Source organism: Phacochoerus africanus, chromosome 3 (assembly GCF_016906955.1).
Source record: "Phacochoerus africanus isolate WHEZ1 chromosome 3, ROS_Pafr_v1, whole genome shotgun sequence".
NCBI classification, from domain to species: domain Eukaryota; kingdom Metazoa; phylum Chordata; class Mammalia; order Artiodactyla; family Suidae; genus Phacochoerus; species Phacochoerus africanus.
This window is the reverse complement of record NC_062546.1, coordinates 161,343,295-161,363,447: the sequence shown is the minus strand read 5'-3', so window position 1 is coordinate 161,363,447 and position 20,153 is coordinate 161,343,295. Positions and strand designations below refer to the sequence as shown.

The 20,153-nt window shown below is 42.0% G+C and overlaps 1 protein-coding gene across 6 annotated transcripts in view; it reads right to left on the bottom strand.

The window, feature by feature from the left end:
• The window catches only part of MYO1B (myosin IB), a 190,520-nt gene that overhangs the window by 152,023 nt on the left and 18,344 nt on the right, over positions 1-20,153 (bottom strand). For all 6 annotated transcript variants that reach the window (XM_047773096.1, XM_047773098.1, XM_047773100.1 and 3 more), the window contains exon 2: positions 4,076-4,219. In XM_047773096.1, the coding sequence (XP_047629052.1) occupies positions 4,076-4,210 (135 nt within the window). In that variant the 5' untranslated portion in view covers positions 4,211-4,219. The remainder of the gene's footprint in view (positions 1-4,075; positions 4,220-20,153) is intronic.

Below are 20,153 nucleotides of genomic sequence, written 5' to 3'. Positions count from 1 at the left end.
AAGAACGGGGTTCCCTGATGGAGAGCTGATTCACACAGGATGCTGCCCCGGCTACGAGAAGAACCAGTTCTAAAGTCTGAACCAAGCACCCTCCCGGTTCTCTGGCCCCCTTATCAACCATGGCTTCTGAACATAGAAATGACTGTCCAAAACGTTTGCATGATGGGTCACTGTAGACCATCACACACTTTTACATGATAAAATAAAGCTATCAGACTACAACAAGGACTTAAAAAATAAAATTTAAAAAAATTGCACCTTCATTTTCTGGGAAAGTATCACAAAACAAAGTGAAATACAAGATAGTAAAACACTTGGCCTTTGGCATCAGGCTAAACAATTTTGCAGCAACCCGTGAACAAAGGCAGAGCAGGAATATTATTGGAATAAGAGCAAGAAACAGATTTCCCAAGGGTGGTATACACAATGTGTGGGTTAGAGGTGGAGTAATCAACATTACTGTAAGGTAAATTTTTTTTTTTTTGGGCAGCACTCACAGCATGCAAAAAGCTCCTGGGCCAGGGATCAAACCTGCGCCACAGCAGTGACCCAAGCCACAGCAGTGACAACACTGGATCCTTAACCCACTGTGCCACCAGGGAAAGCCTATACAGTAATTTTTTTTTAATTACAAAAACAATACATGCTTGACTTAACAAGTCCTATAATACAGAGTATTAACTCTTCCTTGTCCCCATATCCCATTCCACCCCACTGTAGTGCCTAAAGTAGTGTGCCTTTCTCTATGCTCATACAGATATACAAACAAAGGTACCCAACTATAAATATCCATTAAAAAAATAGGATCATACAACACACATTACCCTACAAATTGCTTTTTTTTCCCTTTTTTGCCTAAAATAGAGAATGCCCAACTCTCTAATAAGATGTCTTTTAAAGTTACAAAATGAAGGCACACATCCCATGGAAAGGATAGTACCAAGGACCATGGAAAATATTAATTATATGAATATCTGGAAGCAGAAAACAATTTTCTGCTTTTATTTTATACCAGAAAGAGATTCCTGAAATAGTCAGAAAATAAAATTATGTAAGGCTGAAATCCAGACACTTCGTCTGCTAAAGACTCATGAATGTTAACACTTGGCATTTTGTTAAAAAAGAGATTGTTTTATTTTTAGCGGGCACAACAAATCAGGTATTTGAATGCATGTAATGTTCTACTCTCCTTTCTCTTCTCAATGCATCCAAAAGTGAATTGTGCCTCTTAGAGCCAAAGAGAAAAATGATCACCCAACGCTGGTTACGATATAACTGATTCCTCCTATCTCCATCTCAGAGACCAATGTTTAAAGTCTGTCTTTTGTTTGATATCAGATGATACTTTTCAATTAAAACTGCTGAATCATGAGTTTTCCCACCTGAAAGCTGAACTGCTATACTCTGAGGGAAGGTGACACAGGGCCTCACTGCCAAACCAAACATCACCTCCCACCTGCTTTTACAGCTTTCATCTGAATCAGCATCTTATATAACTACCACTCTAAACTTAGTTTAGTATCTAGTTATCAGATTAATATTCCAAAGTGGTGTCCAAAAATCTCATGTCACTGTCAGCCTCCCCCTACCTCCAACAATCAAAAATCACAAAGATGAAAAGTTCAACTCCCAGATGGTGACTACTATTTCATTAAAAAATTAATTATCCAAAGTTATCCTTGAAACACGACTACCTATCACAAAAGGAAAGTTATATGTGACATAAAATATAGTTTTGCACATGATTTTAAATAATATATTAGGGAGGTTCCCGTGTGATGCAGCACGTTAAGGATCTGGTGTTGCTGCAACTGCAGTGCAGGTTTGATCCCTGGCCAAGGAACTTTCACATGCTATGAGTGTGGGGAAAAAAAATATATATGTATATGTATGTTAGGCTCCACAAAAGTTCTAAGTAGTTATGCTCTCTCCTTTTTTTAAATTTTTTAAAATTTTATGGCCACACCTGTGACATATGGAGGTTCCCAGGCCAGGGATTGAATCCAAGTGGCAGCTACAGCAACACCAGACCCTTTAACCCACTGTACCAGGCCAGGGATGGAACCTGTGCCTCCACAATGACCCAAGCCACTGCAGCTGGATTCTTAACCTACTGTGCCACAGCAGGAACACCACTCTCTCCTTTTATTTATTTATATTTCCTCCTACTTGCTCCCACATTGATAGACTGACACGAAGCATGTCCCAATAATCTAATTCATATCTAGACACAGACACACTACAAAATGGAGGGAAAAGAACTCAGAAGCAAGGGAGAACCTATTAAAGTACTCTCATCCAATCCACCCATTACCTTCTCAGTTGCTGGTACAGGGAATCAATGCCCCATTTCCTTGGTTTAGCTGATCTCTACCTGAACGCGTGAAATTTCTGTGCTTTATGCAAATTCCTGAAAAGCGGCATATAAAAGCATTTTTTTATTAATGTTTTAAATATATTTAAGAAACTTGGGAGTTCCTGTTGCGGATAGTGCGTTAAAAACCCCATTAGAGTTCCCGTCGTGGCTCAATGGTTAATGAACCCAACTAGTATCCATGAAGATATGGTTTTAATCCCTGGCCTCATTCAGTGGGTCAGTGATCTGGCGCTGCCGTGAGCTGTGAGCTGTGGTGTAGCTCGCAGACAAGACTCGGATCTGGCGTGGCTATGACCAGCAGCTGCAGCTCCAATTTGACCCCTAGGCTGGGAACTTCCATATGCCACAGGTGTGGCCCTAAAAAGCAAAAAGAAAAGATAAAAATAAAAAATAAAATAAATATATTTAAGAAACTTGATAGAGTAACAGTGAAATCCTTTAAAAGAATTTTTACACTATATATAAAATAGATAACCAAAAGGGAATTATGATATAGCACAGGGAACTATATTCAATATCTTATAATAGAAAAGAATCTTAAAAAGAACAGATATGTATGTATATGTATAAATTAATCACTGTGCTATATGCCTGAAACTAACACAACATGGTAAATCAATTACATTTCAATTAAAAATTTTTGTAAATAAAGTAAAACCATCAAAGGATGACAATAACAAAAAAAGTTTACAACATAAAATTTGTATTATTGTACATATTTAAATGTTTTCATTTTTGTGTATGACAGACTTTTGTATAGAAGGACATGGCTATTCCCAAATCTCCGGGGACCAAATACATTTTTCCTTTTTTTCCCCTCTTCAAGTTTTTTGTTTGTTTGTTTTTGTTTTTTTGTCTTTTTGCCATTTCTTGGGCCGTTCCCACGGCATATGGAGGTTCCCAGGCCAGGGGTCGAATCGGAGCTGTAGCCGCCAGCCTACGCCAGAGCCACAGCAACGCGGGATCCGAGCCGCGTCTGCAACCTACACCACAGCTCACGGCAACGCCGGATCGTTAACCCACTGAGCAAGGGCAGGGACCGAACCCGCAACCTCATGGTTTCTAGTCGGATTCGTTAACCACTGCACCACAATGGGAACGCCAAGTATTTTTTTTTTATCTATATAATGATTTTTTTTTTTCATTATAGCTGGTTTACAGTGTTCTGTGAATTTTCTACTGAGGGAGCATGGTGACCCATTTACACATATATGTACAAATATACTTTCATAATCTGGTCATCTGTTCCTATCTCTACTAATGACAAATGTCAAGAAAGTTCACGTCTTTTTTGACAGTTCACTGCCTTGCATTTTAATGAATAGCTTCTCAAAGGTTAGAATGCTATCTTACGAAGGTATCCAAAAAGATGCCTATAGTTTCTAATTTTCTCCTGAATACATGTTCCTTGGAGGGCAGAACTGTCTTCCACTGGCTTTAGAGCACCCCCAACACCCAACACAATCACTCTGCACGTGGCCCGCCCTCTACAAACAACGCATGGAAAGCAAACTCACTGGACTCTAATGGGTGTTACTCACGTGCCAAAGGAGCGAACATAAAACTTTCTGAGGGTATAAACATATAGCCCTGGACTCAAACAGAAGAAAAGGGAGAAGAGTCTGAGGAGGAGAAGCCAGCTCTCTCCCACAAAACACAAAGTCTACACCCCACAGATGACCTTCCATGGACACTCACATATATCTCGCTATGGTCAAAGCGCTTCTTGAGGTTGTTGATGACAGTTTCCTCATTGAGAGGTTCTAAAAGAACCATATCTCCAACTCCAATCATATTGTCCAGAAGTGACGTCTTCACCTCCATTTTGGCCATGGTGTCTTGCTGTAGGAAAGAGAGAAAGGGGGACAACGTGAATGAGCAGAAGGACTTCAGATGGGTTCTCAGCACCAATGGAGAAATGAAGCACTGGTAGTTCCAAATGGCCCACACCTGCCTCACCAATGTTGTAACCTCCTCCCTCCCCACGACCTACGTCAGAAGCCTCTGAAGGAGCTACAATTGTTGCCAAGCTGCTAGAAGCCCCCCATCTGCCAACTGACAGCCATAAACGAACCTCCCTCCCAGTCAACATCCCAAGCAAAGTCCATCTACAGAAAGAGCCACCAGGAAACCAGGGTCGCCGTTTTCTTCTTTAGAGCATCCTCTCTTCCCAACCAGAAGTTGCCAAACTTTAGCAAAAGAACCCAACCCACCCCTTTCCACCAGCCCTTGCCTGGCAATGTCAGACTTGAACCCACAGGAACCTGCTGCCTCAAGATGGTATTCCATGACGAAATGCAGAATGCATTTTCCCAGGAAGTAATGTTTAAAAATGATGCTAACATTTACTGAGTACTTGCCACATATCAGATGCTATATCAAGAACTTTCCATGCATTAATTAATTTAATCCTCACCACTCCATGAGGTAGGTTTTATCATCTCCATTTTAAGATAAGGAACCTCAGAGAGATCGAGGAATTTTGCTTATGATTAGTTAAGAGTGTGTCACATTCTGTGTTAAAAGAACTTAATCACCACTTGTAAGATTACATCTAAAGGGAGAAATTTCATTCCAGGAATCAACACTGACTTATAAAGAAAAGAATACAATCCACTTGAAAGTCAGAGGTTACCTATACAATATAACCTGCCAAAAGTGACCTCAATATTCTTAACGCTCATGCCAACAGATATGGTGCTAGAACAGCAAAGTCAAATTAACATGTAACCAATAGACCATAAATACTGGTTTCCCTTTAACTCAAAGTGAAAGTGTACCAAGTGGAAACAGAGTCACAATGCAAAGGCTGCATTCGATGCCCACACTAAATTGCATTCCCAACAGCAGAATGTTAAATGCCCAAGGCTTCAAATCTGATGGCTGTTGAGAGTACTAAAATTCTTTCAACCACGTGAACACAGAAAGTGTGTGAAGTGTGCGTCTATGTTTTATGTTGCTTTCTCTAATATCACCAGGATGTAGAAATAAATGCATCTGGGCCATTCCTTCTAAATGCTTCCAAAATGCAGAAGTCAATTTAGTATACTAAAACTAAATAATACTTCAGGAACTAATAAATACTCACATATATTCATACTGTTAATACTGAGAGGGACGTACATTTAATTCTTCCCATGAAGGAGTTACCCACATATCCTGTATCTTATAAAGGTCAGTCTTCTTGCTTAAGTCTCAGCAATATAAACAAATGTCCCCCTATTCTGACTACATTAAGTTGGGCTATTTTATAGAGAACTGGGAAAGGGTGAGGATTATATAATTCGTTATTAATTACTAATGATTTTTGTGAATCCACAAACACATTATTTCTGACCCATTAAAAAAAATTTTTTTTTAGGTGTGCACTGAAAAGCCAAAACAGAGATACCAAAAAGAAATAGCAAGGTTCACTCATAAACAAAAGTAACCAATAAGGAAGTATGTAATAATCAAAATAAGAAAAATAGGAGTTCCCACCCTGGCGCAGTGGGTTAAGAATCCAACTGCAACAGCTAAGGTCACTGTGGAGGTTCAGGTTCAATCCTCAGGCCCGCCAGCTAAAGAATCCAATGTTGATAAAGCTGCTGCATACATCACAGTTATGACTTGGATTTAGTCCCTGGTCTAGGAATTTCCATATGCCACAGGCGTAAAACTTTTTTAAAAAAAGGAGTTCCCATTGTGCTTCAGTGGGTTAAGAACCTGACATAGTGTTCATGAGGATGCAGGTTCAATCCCTGGCCTCACTCAGTGGATTGAGGATTCGCCATTGCCATGAGCTGTGGTGTAGGTCGCAGATTCAGCTTGGATTTGGTGTTGCTGTGGCTGTGGCATAGGCCTCAGCTGGAGCTCTGATTCGACCAACCCAGCAACTTCCATATGCCGCAGATGCAGCTATAAAAAGAAAAAAAAAAAGTATGATCTTTTTTAAAACAGAAATCGAGTTAACTTTTTGTTAATATAAATCTTTTTTTTTATTTCATGACAGCTACACCTGGAACAAACAAGCCCTAGGTATTGCTAAAAGCCAACAATAGCAGCATCACAAATGCTTTCATGCACTCTGAACTAGGCCAGACTCTGCTTTAAAATAAAACCGGTGGAGATGAGAGCACTTGCCATTCTCTAGAGATGTTGCAGAAGCCAGGAAGACAGCTGGTCCCATGCCAAGTCCATGCAAAGATTTGTATAGGGATAGGAACATGAGTGCCCAACCTTTGTCGCAGTAAATTAACATTTAAATCAAATTTCAAGTTCTCAGACTCAAGAAATGCCAAAAGCACTCTAGCTGCGATGCATTACATATAATTTGGCAGATGAGGGAAGAAGGTTTAGGGCTTATGGGGAAGTCAACCTGAGAAGAGTTTCAAAAATAACTACCTCAAACCAGTAATTTAAATTAAGCCAAGAGGCTGAATGGGAACTCTTTGCCCTGGGGTAGATTCCTGGATATGGCATCTATTTATGGAAACAGCTGCAGAAAGACAACAGCTGCGCTGCAGGTAACAATAATTACGCAGCCAATCTTTCTCTGTAATTAAACCTGCTTCACCAACTTTTCAAATACAAATCTCAAGCAAGAGTACAGGCTTTAATTTTTACATTTCTATCCCAATTGGATAATCCAAAGAGCAGAAGAGGGCAAAACAAATGCTGAGTTACAGTCAGCAGGTAAGAGTGAAAAACTCTGAAGAACACAACATGAAATACAACAATAAAGTAAACCAATGTTCACTTAGTCATGCCAGCACAGCTTTGTCTCATTTCGTTTTGTTTTGTTTTGTCTTTGTTTTTTACTTTTTAGCATCTAGGTGCCTTGAGGTAGGAATGAGTGACACCCTCCCCCTCAGAGGACACAGAGAAAACGGCACTGAGATACTTCCCATCTTCCCACAAATGGACTGACCGCCTTTACTGTGACCATCTCCAGGCCTGGTCGGTTTGATCTGACATCTCAATGAAATCAATCAGTCGATGTATTTTGTTCCTCGGAAAGAAGTGATTTTTTTTTTTCTCTGAAAGAACAATGCTGACTACAGAACAGATTTCAGAATCACTTGCTAACTCAAGGTTTCCATTAACTATCAGAAGAATTCACACAGGAACATATATATGCAGAGCGCTGAGGATACTTTCTGTTTGACATGTAGAGGTCCACCTGCATGCTTCCCAAGACCCCCAGGGGAATCCACATCTTTCCAGGGAAGTCAATTTTACCCCATGTTCCAGGAATGGAGCATGTGATCTAGACTAAGGCAAACAACACACTTCCATCTCCCAGCCACTGTAACTGATTCAAGGCCAATCATATAACTGAGCCTGGGGGCTTCGGCTTGGAATATTAGGACACAGGTTCCATCTGCCTCTGGGTGGCATGAAGTACAGATGTAATACTTGGAACTTCTGCGGCCATGACTGCTTTCATGAGGAGGCTAGTCTGAGGAGGAAGACAATACATGGAGGAGGGCAGGGAAAGAAAATAACCTGATGATGTCACAAACCTCTGGATCAAATTGCACCTGAAGCCTGCCCCACAGCTCTCAAGTTTTCAGTCACAGAGGCCAATTAACTCCCCTTACTGTTTAAGCTGTTTGCATTGGATTTTCTATTATTTGCAAGAGAAAGCATCTTACCCAATAAAAGAAGCTGGCAGGAGGAAGTGGAGTGTTATAATAATACACTAAAGAGTGTGTTGTGGCTGAGCCAAGGCCATAGGGCAGAGGCAGGAGGACCTACTTACTATCTTGAACTGACAAGATCATCTTTGATATTTATTTGACGGTGAAACCATGGCCTGTTGTGCCTCAAGACTTGGACCCTGTTTCTGCAACTTTAGAGAATTTGAGAAAAACTCAAGTGCCAGAGTATGTGTTGGCTACTTGTTAAGGATCTACAAGAATGACATGCTTGTTGTGAAACTGGCCTGTCTGAAAGCCAGAGAAGAGGACGCAAAGTAGGTTAAGGATCTGGCATTGTCACTTCAGTGGCTTGGGTAACTACTATGGTGTGGGTTCAATAGCTGGCCTGAGAACTTCCATATCCCACAGGCATGGCCAAAAAACATATATACATATTACAAGTTCCCATTATGGCTGATCTGCTTAAGAACCCAACACTATCTCCGTGAGGATTCGGGTTTGATCCCCGGCCTCACTCAGTGGGTTAAAGATCCAGCGTTGCTACAAGCTGTGGTGTAGGCCGGCAGCTGCAGCTCAAATTCAATCCCTAGCCAGGGAACTTCCAATAAGCTGCAGGTGCAACCATAAAAAGAAAAAAAAAATTAAAAGCACTGTCATTCCCTAGTGTCCTAGCAGTTAAGGGACTCTGCATGGTCACTACTTTGGCTCGGGTTCCATCCCTAGCCCAGGAATTTCCGAATGCTATGCACACAGCCAAAAATAAAATAAACCATTGGAAGCATCATTTCAAAAATCCCTCAAAATTCAAAAGAGAATGAAACATAAACATCCTGTGGCATCTTAGAACGCCATCTGTAACATAACATTTAAATAAGTAGTCTATCCAATCCCAACTTTAAATCACAAACTACCTACCATATTAATGGGAATGTCAGGACCAATTCCCCAAGCCATCAGCCCCACAGGGACACGGCTAAGCCAGATGGCACATCCTTCTGAAGTGCATAGCGACTCTACTATTCGGTATCAGAATAGCTACACTGAAAAGCTATTCCAAATTAATCATTAATTTAATAGTGACTTAAACTATATTGTTCAAGCTGAAAAATAGTCTCTGGTGGTCCCTCAAGTTATTAAAAGTTCTCAGACTGCCACAGATGAAAATTAATGTGCATTTTTAAGTTCAGTTTTTCTGTAGAATTTGAAAGAACATTCGCAAATCAAAGCTGATTAATATTAAGTCATTACCAAAATTTTAAATTTGAAGGAAGCTGGGGCTACAAACTATTACTTCCAAAACTGATAAACAACAAGGACCTACTGTACAGCACAGGGAATATTTTCAATATCCTGTAATAAACTATAATGAAAAAGAATATGAAAAAGAACATATATGTACATATATATGCGTATGTGTATAACTGAATCATGTTACTGTACACCAGAAACTAACACAACACTCTAAATCAAATATACTTAAAAAAAAATAATAAATATATAAATTTAAAGGAACTTACCAAAGCAAGGCCATAAAAGCTACTTGCAGGGAAACTTAAAGGAAGAAGATTATCTACTGCTTTGGTAATTTAAATAAGGGCATTTAAAACACATCTATTATAACATCATTAGCAACAAACATCAGAGGTAGCACCTTAAGGGAGTCTTAGCATAGTAATAGTTCTCATCTGACGGGTTTCCCCTCATTAACCTCCTTGTATGGGGGTCATGTATGCATCACAGCCCCTTTTCTGGAGAATCAGCTCCTAGGTGTCAAGAGTCACCCTTATTCATCTTTATTCCCCCAAAGGCACAGTACACAGCCTCTGGCACATGGCAGGCATTCAGAGAAACACAAAAGGAAAACAAGTATGCAAATTTAAGGTTGACAACTGAGTCATTCAATAATGCACATTCTCACAGCTGCCATCCTTGGTTGGCTGGTTCCTCACAGCCGACCAGAAGGCAAAATAATGACTGAGGCTTCAGGCCACTTTGATCCATTCCTCTGAAAACATAATACTATCAACAAAGGACAGGAAACAGAATTGAGCCATTTGGCTCCCAAAGAGATTGCTAAATGCGTTTAAGAATAACATGAGAAACACACTTAAGAAAACAAGGCTAATGTGGCAAGATTTCATGAATAAAATAAACCTCAGCAAATGCTGATGGCAAAACAAAGGCAAAAGAGGGGCCAAATCTATAGGATGTTGTTCAGTACCTAAATAATGGGCTAAATGACTGTGAAAAACTGGAATTTCCTTCCTACATCTTTCAAAATAGCATGGAATCTCATTTTTGAGAGCAGTCTAATTAACTTTCCATTCAATTCAACAACTGTTTACAGTATTGGGCCCTGCTGGTCCCTGGCATAGTGTTAAGTGCTAGGGACGCACCCTGGAAAATCAAGGTACTTTTCCCTATACACTCCTCAGAAGCTCACGGTCCAATAAGAGAGGCAAGATAAGAAAACAGTCCACTTTTGAAATTTCAAATGACCCTTTTAATGATTAGAAGCAATACATGTCCACTACAGGGGAAAAAAAAAAAAAATCAGAGGATAAAGAGGAGCAAAAATAATTTAAGCCAAATCCAACGCCCTCATGTTTTAGTCTTAATCCCTACGCATTCATTAGAATCTTTACAAATCTGATTTTTATAACCAATGAGCTGGCCATCATTTTTAATTTTATAAATTTTGGTACATATATACAGAGAGAGAAATGTGAAACAGATCCAAAGGAGCTGTGACACTGTGAAGCTACACCAATAATATCCCCCAAACTTTCAAATTCAGCCAAATTGCATGGCCATCTGCCCCTCTATTCTTAACTTCTCCCCTATCCCAAATTGGCAACCCCTATTATCAACAGCCGGCCCACCAATCCCCACTACCTCTTGGTTGTGTCCAACATCTCAATACACGTCCCAAACTTAGGTTTCCTATCATCGTACACCAAAATACAAAAAGAAACAAAACCAAATAAAACCCTCTTTGGGTTTTTTTTTCTTTCATTTTTTAAAGTATTATCAAAGTATAGTTGATTTACAACATTGTGATAATTTCTGCTGTACAACAAAGTGATTCAGTTATATAGATACCCACATCCATTCTTTTTCAGATTCTTTTCCCCCATAGACTATCGCAGAATATTGGTAGACCTGTTGACCATCCACATACAATAGTGTGTACATGCCAATCCCAAACCCCCAATCCATCCCCACCCCCACCTTTCCCCTTTGGTAAGTTTAAAACAAAACCCTCTTACTCCCCCTAAATTTCACAAAGGCCCAACTGATCCAGTTTCTCATCCATGGCCTCTCCTGTCTCTTCCTTCCCCCATAGCCCACCTGCCTCCTTGATTCTATCACCCTCATCACTCCCACTTCCGTCCCTTCTCTGCTCTTCCCTCTGTGACTGCCCGTGCTCAGTTTTCATAACTTCCCACCTTGAAGGCAACAGCCTCCTAAGTGGTCTCCCCCTCTCTTGCCACCACAGCCTCTGTCAGCCCTTTCCCTCCCCCCTCCAAGGGCCACACTACCCAAGCTGCCTTTCTAAATCACAGTCTGGTCAGGCAAGCCCTGCTTTAAAGCCTTCCATAACTGGGAGTTCCCTTCGTGGCTCAGCGGTTAACGAACCCGACTAGGATCCATGAGGATGTGGGTTCGATCCCTGGCCTTACTCGTGGATTGAGGATCTGGCGTTGCCATGAGCTGTGGTGCAGGTCGCAGACGCAGCTCAGATCCTGCATTGCTGTGGCTGTGGTGTAGGCTGGCAGCTGTAGCTTTGATTCAATCCCTAGCCCAGGTCCTTCCATATGCCAAGGGTGCAGCCTTAAAAAGCAAAAACGAAAACAAAACAAAACAAAAACCCTTCTATAACTCTTCAGGGTCTTTAAGCTAATATTCAAATTCCTTAGCAGATGTTCCAAAAATAAAACAGAGTCACCCACCATATAACCCAGCAATTCTACTTTTAGGGTATGAAAGGAGGGATTCAAACACCCACGTTCAAAGCAGCATTATTCACAAAATAAGACTGCACATATACATACGATGGAATATTATTTAGCCTTAAGAAAAAAGCAAATTCTGACACGTGCTACAGCACAGATGAAACCTGAGGACATTCTGCTAACTGAAATAAGCCAGTCACAAAGGACAAATACTGTATGACTCCACTTATATCAGGTAGTAGTTCAGTCAAGTTCTTAAGGAGAGAAAGTCAGATGGTGGCTGCCAAGGGCTGAGGGAGGAGGGAATGGGAAGTTGTTATTTAACGAGTACATGGTTGCACAATAATGTGACTGTACTTAATGCCACTGAACTGTACACTTAAAAAGGTTAGCAAGGGAGTTCCCTGGTGGCCCAGTGGTTAAGGATCCAGCACTGTCACTGCTGTGGCTGGGGCTCAATCCCTGGCCTGGGAACTTCCACCTGCTTCAGGCATGGCCAAAAAAAAAAAGGTTAAAAGGGTAAATGTTATGTATAATTTACCACACACACACACAAAAAAAAAATCCCTTATCAGAAACCACATGACTCCACAGCCCAACTCCAGCCTTCCTCCTCAGTCTCATCTCTCCCTGACCAAGTCCCTACCCTTGGTCTGTAATGGGAGACTTTACATGACAGACCACCTGGGACAGACAGAAAAGCTGCTTGAGAACCTGACAGTGGTTCCAGCTCCAGGCCGTTGCTCCAGAGGCTAAGCTCAGCTGCTTGTTTTAAATAAATTTTGTGTGAGCAGCCCTTCCTCATGGGCAGTGTGCCCTCACCAAGCCATACTCCTCCAGCCCTTCTGTTAGTTTGCTGCCCACCCCATCTCCACCCAGAGAGGGCCTGAGCTCCCGGCATGCCAAGGCCCCACTGCAGGGCAGAGGGGCTGGTACACAGGGCACCACTGTGCAGAGCAGGTGAATAGATGCATGTGAGTGACAGAGTCCACCCTTTCTTCCAGGGCTGTTTCCACCATCTATACCCTTCCTGCCAAGGTCACAACTGGCAAAGGATAACTGAGAGCCTCACATGGTTCACCAAGAACATGAAAGATCATGAAAGACTCGAGTTAGAAACAAAATAAGAAGATACCTGTTCAGTATTTATGAAGCTAAAGGGCAAGTGGAATGAAAACTGTACTCTTTAGGACAATTTACTCAAGCAGCGTGGTTCTCAAAGAAGAAGGGGTTGGTGGGCCACACAGAACCACATGGGTGCTTTGCAGGGGTCCCCAGAGTGTATGAGAAAGTGGGCCATGACATGCATTTGCAGAAAGGCTCAGATGATGCTAGTTGTCATCCCAGTCAACTCTTCTGTAGAGAAGTTCATATAAGGTACATCAATTCATTCCATTTACTTCACACAGTTTTCTGGTTTTCCAATTCTGTATTCCACTTTTACTTTTTTTTTCTTTTAAAGGGCTGCACTTGTGGCATGTGAAAGTTCCCAGGCCAGGGTTCCAATGGGAGCTGCAACTGCCGGCCAATGCCATAGCCACGCCAGACCTGAGCCGTGTCTGCAACTTACCCGTAGCTCATGGCCATACCAGATCCTTAAACCACTGAGCAAGGCTAGGGATCAAACCCGCATCCTCCTGGACTCTAGTCGGGTTCGTAACCCTCTGCGTCACAATGGGAACTCCCTTATATGCCACTTTTTTTTTGGCTTTTTTGCCTTTTCTAGGGCCGCACCTGTGGCATATGGAGATTCCCAGGCTAGGGGTCTATTCAGAGCTGTACCTGCCAGCCTACGCCCATACCACAGCAATGCCAGATCCGACCCGCGTCTGCAACCTACACCACAGCTCACGGCAACGCCGGATCCTTAACCCACTGAGCAAGGGCAGGGATCGAACCCACAACCTCATGGTTCCTAGTCGGATTCGTCAACCACTGAGCCACGACAGGAACTCCTCCCCTATATTCCACTTCTAAAGCCACTACCTACGGAGGTTCACTCACCTTTCTCTAAAGCTTTTTGTTAAGAATATTTAATGGAGTGCTGCTAGGATGGCTTTTGTAAGCATCAAACTCAATAATATAAAGGACATTAAATTATCAGACAATGATAAAATGGAATAGAGTTGAACTAGGAGTGAAAACAAACAGCTAAAAGCATATGGAAGCCTGTAAACCATAAAGCCAGACTCCAGTCTCAAAAAGCTGGAAAGGCAATTAACACATTCTGAGTATCTAAGAGTTCACACCACAGAAGGTACCTCTCAATAGGCAGAGATGGGCCAGGAACTACCCAGCGTCAATATCAAGGTTTGTTTCTGTCTGGGTATAGAAAGCCTGGCTTGTCAAAGTTATCAACCAGGAGCTGGGCTAACCTCAACCCTGGGCACAGTCCAGGTATTAAGGATTTAAAAGGCAGCATCTAGATAAAGTTACAGTTCACTAAGTGATGGATTAAAAAAAAGTTTTTTCTAACAGTGGAAATGACGATTATCTAGACTAATTAGAAGGATTTTTTGAGTCAAAAATAACTGGCTGCCATGACAACACAGAAGGTTTTGGATTACAAACCACAAAGGATCTCTTCTGGTGTATGAGCAGAATTCCTTGGGATCCCAGGCAAAACCTCCTTTCAACATAAAGAGAAATGGAACCAGTAGGTGTTGCACATCTGGGTTTCTGGAAGAGCAAGGGTGAGGAGGAAGCTTTCCTAACTGGTCTGAGGGTGGGCTTTCCCACTTACTATAATACCACACACTCTTTAATCTAAGTTCTGAGTCACCAAACTTCACAACACCACGGTGTTTTAGAGACGCTTTACCTGGAAAGAGTAACTTTCTACAGAAGTTCTGAAGCAAGAGTTTACTAAGACTGACAATTCCCTCTTGATCTACCCCATCACAGAACTACACAGGCTTTGAATCACAGACCCAAGTTCAAACCCAAGGAAATTCACCTCTGGAATTTGCTATGATCTAAAAATTCAAGGATTGGAGTTCCCGTTGTGGCACAGCGGAAACAAATCCAACTAGGAACCATGAGGATGCGGGTTCAAACCCTGGCCTCACTCAGGGGGTTAAGGATCCAGTGCTGCCATGAGCTGTGGTGTAGGTCGCAGACGCGGCTCGGATCCTGTGTTGCTGTGTCTGTGGTGTAGGCCGGCAGCTCTAGCTCCGATTTGACCCCTAGCCTGGGAACCTCCATGTGCCGCAGGTGCAGCCCTAAAAAGCAAATAAATAAGTAAAAATTCAGGGATAACAACATCCACTCCATGTTCTCTTTTGAGAAAGCAAAGCCCAATTCCCAAGAGGCTCCCACCAGACTCTAGTCCCCTCCCTTGCCAACGCTCCCTTTGATCCTGACGAGAACGCCCTACTCTGCCATGCTGCCTAGCTGGCCTTCTGGCCGGGGTGTCCAGGCAAATAACCTCGAGAACTGTTACTGACCGCAACAGACTTCCCGTGGCGGTCAGTACCCTGAGGAGGAATGCGGTCAACATCACTGTCCCCGCTGTCACTTCCTGGAGGAAGCTCTGCATAGTCATGGCAGGAACAACCACCAAAGGGCAGGGCAACTTCAGAGAATGGCACCCACCCCCCCTAGACTGGATCTGAAAGCCACCCCCAGCCCTTCCCCTCCAGTCCCTTCCCCAGCATGGCACCCCCTCGCCAGCCAAAAATCCTAGAAGGTCTAGAATGGAGGGCAAGCAGTCCTGGCTTTAGGGGGAACCTATGGTCATGCCGTCCTACTCACTGGATGTTAGGAGAATTAATGAGCTAACGTCTGAAAAGGCCTATGAGTTCCTGTGGGACAAGGTAGCCAAAAACTATAATATAAACCACTGTTATAGCCAGAAACACAAACTCAGCTGCACTGGCACGTGCTAATTATAACCCATAGGCTTCTCAATTTGTTCCCTCAAGGCAGATTAGAAAAAAATTCCAAGAAGTCCAATGTGTTTAGATTGGCAAACCTGAGACCCTGGAACCCCCAGGTGAACATAAAACGGCTCACATACAATGGGCACACCTGACAGCTCTGACTGGTTCCTGGCCGAGGCATGGACACCAAATACGACCAGGGGTTATTAAATTGAATATGGTCACCTGGGGAAACCCAACTTTCCTTCCAAGTGAACTGGCTTGTTAATCAGAGGGTCCCAGTTGCGTCTAATATGCTAATAGCCTCACCCAAGTTCTCCTGTCCTTGTTTCCTTCCTCTGCTTGCATGGCTTGGAGATTCATTCTTTGTCCTGTTTATACTTGATCAGACCATCCAAGCACTCAAAGTGCTCCCTTAAACTTCAAACTACAGAGATTTGCACCTGGGAGCCATGCACATGGGGTTTCTTATACCCATCAGTTTCGGGGTCCCTATAAATTGGTGTTTGAAGATATTTGGCTGAACAAAGACGCTCACATAAAATAGTCTGGGGTAGGCATGAACAGAACTGCTTTCTTTAAAAAAGGCCCAATTGTTCAGGCTCTTTTCAGTGACAATGGAGGGAAATGAATTCAGTGCACTCTTTGGGTTAAGGAAGCAAGTTACTTCTCTCAAGAGCGTCAGCCGTTGCAATCTACAACAGACCACAGTGGCTGGAATGAATTCATCACAGTGGCTCCAGAAAAAAACCACACAAGTTCAAGCTTCAGACTCACCTCAGAAGCTAGAGCACAGGGAGAGAGAGCCTGGGCACACTACCAACTCTGAGCCTCAGTTTCCGCACAAAGGGGGTCCAATATACCATCTCCTAAGATTCTGTCCCAGCTTCCATCATTACTGACTAAAGCAAAAAGCTCCAACTCTGGAAAGAATGACTCTTCTCATTTTGGGGTGAGAATGCATCCTGGATCTGGTTACAAAGAATGTTAAAAACCAAAAATGCCAGTCCACAAGAATCTTTTCCAATGACACACACTCAGAGGTAAAGGAAAGCAGTTCTCCTTATTCTGACCTTAAAAAATGTATCAAGTGTCTAACCATACAAGGCACCAAGGGAAATGCATAAAACCAGCAGGATCATCATCAGTAAAGGCATCAAGGCACGTGTGAATGTTTTCTCTGTGTTTACAAATACATGGCTAGGTGCAAAATGGCACAGGCTGTTTTAACAAATTCATTTAGTTATGAAAGCAAAAAATTACAAAGTAAAAAAACTACGTAGTAAAAGAAAAATATGCATCACCCAACAATGCATCTTTAATAACGCCTTTGTACTCGTGGTTCAGAAAAAGCATTTTGGGAATATTAAAAATTCAGAAGCTCCCCTAAGCAGTAAGCTACTAAAATAAAGTACAATATACTATGTAATCAAAGAGAAAGATGTTTACACATTTATATTAAGGTTTTAAAAATGTTTATTAGTTGAGAATTGATCAAACAAAAATAGCTAAGATGTTACCAAAAAGACCCCAATAATGTAAACTGAAAGGCAAAACAACATTGTCACTTCAAAAAAAAATTTAGAGAAAATAGCTAAATTGCAGTGGGTTACTTCACCTAAGTTAATTAAAATCAGCAGATTAGAATTTGGAAGTTTGGGGGTTTTTCTGATCTTCTGTTTTTCCTTTTTCAGCCGCACCCTCAGCATATGGAAATTCCCAGGTCAGGGATAGAATCCAAGCCACAGTTGCACCCTATACCACAGCTGCAGTAACACTGGATCCTTAACCCATTGAACCAGTCAGGGGATCAAACCTGTGCTGCCACAGCAACAACACGGGATCATTCACCCACAGTGCCACAGCAGGACTTGATAAACACATTCCAAAATATTTATGAAAAACTGAAAGACACAATGCAGCAAATCAACCTGCAAGGCATGCCGTAATCATCCTTTTTAGGTCACAAGTGAAAAATGTTTACTAAAATTTGTTTACCAAATTTAAACTGATTAAATTTTAATAATAATTCTGCTAATTTCCAAAAGTTCTATGGGATATAGCAATTACTTCATATATTTCTATAAGGATATATACAAACAAATGCCCCCACACACATATGCGCACACTTTTTTCCTTGAATATAGCACACACTCAACCTGTAAAGTTATACAAAAATCAACTGTGAATCAGTTTGATCATGTACAGAACCACACAATACATTTTTTCCAAGGCACGTTTTGGTAAGAAATATTTAATAGTGAACTATATTGTACATGGGTGATTAAGAAAAGGTAATTTCCTTCTACAAGTAGTTTATAAAAAAAAAGTTTCCAAAATATCACATTATTATATTGTAAATCATTAAATCAAAATGCCTAAAAACTTAAAACTTACAATCTACTCTCAATCATGTCTCTAAATAGGTAGGTAGGTAGATATAAAAACTACGGAGAGTTCTCTTTAAAATGACATAATTATAAGGCCCCGCGTTTAGAAATTAAAACTGCTTACCAACTTTTCTTCTCCATTGTTGTTTCCACTGATTTAACTAGCCCTTGAGCATTCAGTTTTCATATGAAAGGGAGAGACAAACATTCGTTGTGACAGGGAGAACACACCAAGTACAACAAATATTTTGCAAACAGATAAGAAGGAGAAAGTAGGTCAATATCCTGTGGTCAGAAAGAAGCAGCCTCAGTGTCCATCCAGAACTGAATTATATGATTAACCAGGCTCAGCCCACTGCTCTGACCTGAGCACCTTGAATGCACAGGCACTGGGAGAAGAAGGCACGGAGCCACATCAACCACTCCCCGGTCCCTAACAATCTAGGTGGGGGAAAAAATTCTTAAGTGCAATATAACTCATAAAACAAGTGCTCGCAGAGGGCAGACGATTCACCGCCAAAAGAACATAGAGACTACTGGTCATGTGTAGAGGTGAGCCACTGTCACGGCCTAGGAGGATCAGAGAAGAATGGCTGAAGAGATGAAACTGGACCTTGAGGATTCTTTTGAGGATGAGTGGCATGTGATTAAGTAGAAAAGAATGTTAAAGCAAGAAGTTCAAGACATATTCAGAAGACACTGACTAGACAGAATGGCAGCAGAAGACAGCTGGTTTAGGGCCCTGGTGGACCACAAAGCTGGGAGGAAAGGTAAGCTGAGCCGAGACTGAGAGTATGGGCTGGGGGTTGTGAGGGTGGTGGGAATGGGTGGAGGGGAGAGGGAAGTGTTAGCCTGCCTCCTGTGTCTATGTGGCCATCAGTACTGATGTCAGGGCACTCAGAGGGCAACAAGTGTAACTGACAGTCCCTAGTGATAGTGTGATAGAAAATAAAGCTGAAGACAGCCATTCTATTTTACTTTATTTTTTTTTGTCTTTTTGCCTTTTCTAGGGCCGTACCCATGGCATATGAAGGTTCCCAGGCGAGGGGTTGAATCGGAGCTGTACCCACCGGCCTACACCAGAGCCACAGCAACGCAGGATCTGAGCCGTGTCTACGACCTACACCACAGCTCACGGCAACGCCGGATCCTTAACCCACTGAGCAAGGGCAGGGATCGAACCCACAACCTCATGGTTCCTAGTCAGATTCGTTAACCACTGTGCCGCAATGGGAACTCCAAGACAGCCATTCTAGATGATGGGAGCCATCAAACATTTCTGAGCATGAATACGGAGTAACTGGCCAACAGGGACCTGCTGAATAGCACATAGCACAGGGAACTCTACACAGGGAAAAGAATCTGGAAAAGAATGGATGTGTGTATATGTATAACTGAATCACTCTGTTGCACAGAAGAAATTATCACATTGTAAATTAACTATACTTCAATGAAACATCAATAAAAAATGAAAAAAAATTGAGCATGGATAGAGACAAAGAAAAATTTTAAGGAGGTTTGATCAGGGTCTTACTTTGTTGGAAGAGTGACTAGAAGCAGGAGTAGGAGTGCTCTGTGCAGTTGCTCAGTTTGTGTACTGCCTAAAAATGGGCCAGTCAAGGGGGGAAATGCGGAAACAGCATCAAATCAAGCTCCTGTGGGATTGTGTTTGCCCTCAAGGACACCTTTTTCTACTTGTATAAATGCTTCACACAAGCTAGCAGTAGAGAATCCAGATGGGGCACAAATCCAGAAATTCAGGAATAATAACTAGCAGAGCTAATGGAACTCAAACAAGAGGATAAGTGCAAAAGAAATAACAGATGAATCTATCATAAGAGGGAGTTCCCGTTGTAGCACAGCAGAAATGAATCCAACTAGCATCCACGAGGATGCGGGTTTGATCC